This window comes from Aplysia californica, unplaced genomic scaffold (assembly GCF_000002075.1).
Source record: "Aplysia californica isolate F4 #8 unplaced genomic scaffold, AplCal3.0 scaffold00437, whole genome shotgun sequence".
Classification (NCBI taxonomy): Eukaryota; Metazoa; Mollusca; class Gastropoda; order Aplysiida; family Aplysiidae; genus Aplysia; species Aplysia californica.
The window spans coordinates 1-3,266 of NW_004797707.1; the positions used below are offsets into that span (position 1 = coordinate 1).

Consider the following 3,266-nt stretch of genomic DNA (forward strand, 5'->3'; position numbering starts at 1 on the left):
ACTGTTACTGCTAGTACCACTACTACTGTTGCTATGAGTACCACTACTGCTGTTGTTGCTATTACTGCTACAACTGTTGCTGCTACCACTATCGCTGCTACCATTGTTGCTGCTACCACTGTTACTGCTAGTATCACTACCACTCTTACTGCTAGTACCACTACTACTGCTGTTGCTGCTACTGCTGTTGCTGCTAGTACCACTACTACTGCTGTTGCTACTACTGCTGTTGCTGCTGCTGCTGCTATTATTGCTGCCACCACCAGCTCTCACCGATCCTGGCCGGCTGTTTCCTGAGCCGACACACCTGGCAACACAGCCTGGAGGTGTGCTCGTGTGTGTAGCACAGGTGTGTCCCGTGTAGCTCCACGGCGGTCCGACAGTCCAGCCCGTCGATGCGCAGGTCTATGCCGGTCTCTGGACACTCCTGGGGATGGAGGGGGGATGATAGATGTTGACATATCAATCAATCAATCAATCAATCAATCAATCAATCAATCAATCAATCAATCAATCAATCAATCAATCAATCAATCAATCGATAAACCAGTCAGTCAGTCGGCCAGTCAATCAATCAGTCAATAAAAGAAATCAATCGAGCAATCAATCAATCAATCAATCAATCAATCAATCAATCAATCAATCAATCAATCAATCAATCAATCAGCCAGTCAGTCAGTCGGCCAGTCAATCAATCAGTCAGTAAAAGAAATCAATCGAACTATTAATCAATTAATCAATCTATCTATATATCAATCAATCGATCAATCAATCAATCAATCTATCAATCAATCAATCAATTGATCGATAAATCAACCAGTCAGTCGGCCAGTCAATCAATCAGTCAATAAAAGAAATCAATCGAACAATTAATCAATTAATCAATCTATCTATCAATCAATCCATGAATCAAGCAAGCAAGCAAGCAATAACTATGTTAAAAATACCATGGTTCACTTACACTGTGTTAAATACCATAGTTCACTGTGAAATACCATAGTTCACTGTGAAATACCATAGTTCACTGTGAAATACCATAGTTCACTGTGAAATACCATGGTTCTCTGTGAAATACCATAGTTCACTGTGAAATACCATAGTTCACTTACACTGTGTTGCGACCCCGCCCCGGTGATGGGGTCAAAAGGGAAGCTTCTCTGTCCGGTAGCTCCTCCGAGGTTGGGATTCGGGAGACGAGTCCTGTACCCCGGGTAGGTCTGTCTCGGCCTCGGTCGGAGCTGCGGGTCCACCTGGCGGTAATATGTGCGCGAGCCACCCTCTGCCGCCCTTTGATTGGGGACCGACTCGTAATAGCCGCCGGCTCTGAATCCTGGGTTCTGATTGGCTGGGATCCCGTATCCTGGCTGCTGCTGATTGGTTGAAGTCCCCCCTCCTGTTTGCTGACCCGCTACAGAAGTTCCTGATGTGGAGTAGTAAGTACGTCCTTGGTTGTTCGTTCCGTATGTTCTTGCCCGCGGCGCCCACTGTGTCTGTCTGTTCGTCTGTCTGTTCGTCTGTCTGTTTGTCTGTCTGTTTGTCTGTCCGTGTGTCTGTCCGTGTGACGCCCGACCGCCGGAGGTCACTTGAGAGTCCGGGATGTATTCTGTGCGCGCTGTGATCAGCTGACGCCCCCGTTGTTGTTGTAGCTGTTGTTGTCGTCGCCGTTGTTGTTGTTGTTGCTGTCGTCGTAGTAGTTGTTGCTGTCGTTGCCGGTCTGTCGACCCCTCGCCTACGTCACTTCCGGTCGTGGTGCTCACTTGTGTAGAGTTCTGTCCTTGTCCTGAAATGCCACCACTGCCACCACTACCATCACCACCACCACCACCACTGTTACCACCACTAGCAATACCGCTACTGGCATTACTTATTGTAGCATAAGCATTTCTACCTTGACCCCCTGACAAAGAAGATGATGATGAGAAGGAGGATGACGATGATGAAGATGATGATGATGATGAGGGCAATGATGATGATGAGGAGTCGGTTCCAACCACAGCCCACCGAGTCCCCGAGCCACTCCCCGTCTGCCTGCCACTCTCGGCAGCCTCCCTCGCCCTCTGATGCTGCTGTCGCTGTTCGAGTCTCCGTCTCAACTCTAGCGCGTGTCTCCGCCTCTCCTCCGCGGAAGTCCTGGCCCGGGCCTGACCTCGACTCGACCCTCCTCGAGCGTACACGACAGCTAGACCCGGGTCGTAGGAGCCGCCGCTGTAGGTTCGACTGACGCCGGAACCGGTACCAGCGGTTCCAGATTCGGTTCCAGACTCGGTCTCGTATTCGACTGCGGCCTGTCCAAAGGGATATCGATACGTCCGACTTGAAGATCTCACTGCACCTGGAAAAGAACAGACGGAAAGTTTTCTGAGAGTTAGTCACTCTTAGCTCTTTGAGAGTCGCTACAAAAAATGGTCTTAGTTGGCTGAGAAACAGAATTTGATAGAACTAAAATAAAGAAAAAGCGAAAGGAGAAGACCGCACAAGAGTACCACACCAAAGACCTATTTTTGTAAGGGGTGACTTAGCATAATATTATTAGTAACACGAAACTTTGCTATATTTATATTCAGTGTCAAGTATATCAAATAGTGCTGGGCGGCTAGGTTCCCGATTCCGATTATTGAAAGCTAGGAATCGTAGGAATCGACTCCGAACCCAATTACTTACTTTCTAAAGATGCGACTTCTTCAAATGGTTATCTCGTTGGGTCGTAACATCTTCAGGATTTAGGATAACCTTGATTTCGGAACACTACGAAGAATCAACTTTTATTTTCAAAAACAAATTTAAAAAAAAAAGATTTTAACGATCAAAGTAACTGGAAACCGTTGGTTTACATAAAAAGGAGTCGGAACTTTTCTTTCGTAACATTCTTCGTGGGAATCGGTTCCGGAATCGCTTCTCCGCCCAGCTCTAATATCAAATAAAAGATAGATCTAAAGGTACAAAAAAAGCTACAACAAACAAACCAAAAAGCGTTGTTTTATAACATCGATTTCCTAGGCCCCAAACACTAGAAGTTAGGCTTACATGCCCCACCCACAATCTTCGGGCCTCAAACATTCTTTCCTATGCCACATAATGTAATTTTTGAAAATAAAACGCTTGCTTTCTAAAGAGAATTTGTTATGGTATTATGTTGTACAAAAGTTTTAAAAAATACTTGGTGATTTCTAACAGATTAGCATCAACCTAAGTACCTGCACTGATCTCCAGAAATAATGAAAGAAAGAGAGAGAGAGAGAGAGAGAGAGAGAGAGAGAGAGAGAGAA

At 45.9% G+C, this 3,266-nt stretch overlaps 1 protein-coding gene across 1 annotated transcript in view; it reads right to left on the minus strand.

The window, feature by feature from the left end:
• Positions 1-273: 273 nt before the first annotated feature.
• The window catches only part of LOC101851431 (uncharacterized transmembrane protein DDB_G0289901), a gene marked incomplete at its 3' end in the record, with an annotated part of 8,974 nt that continues 5,981 nt past the window's right edge, over positions 274-3,266 (minus strand). The window contains 2 exon segments of the mRNA XM_013086122.2: positions 274-427; positions 1,110-2,333. Coding sequence (XP_012941576.1) covers positions 274-427; positions 1,110-2,333 — 1,378 coding nt within the window.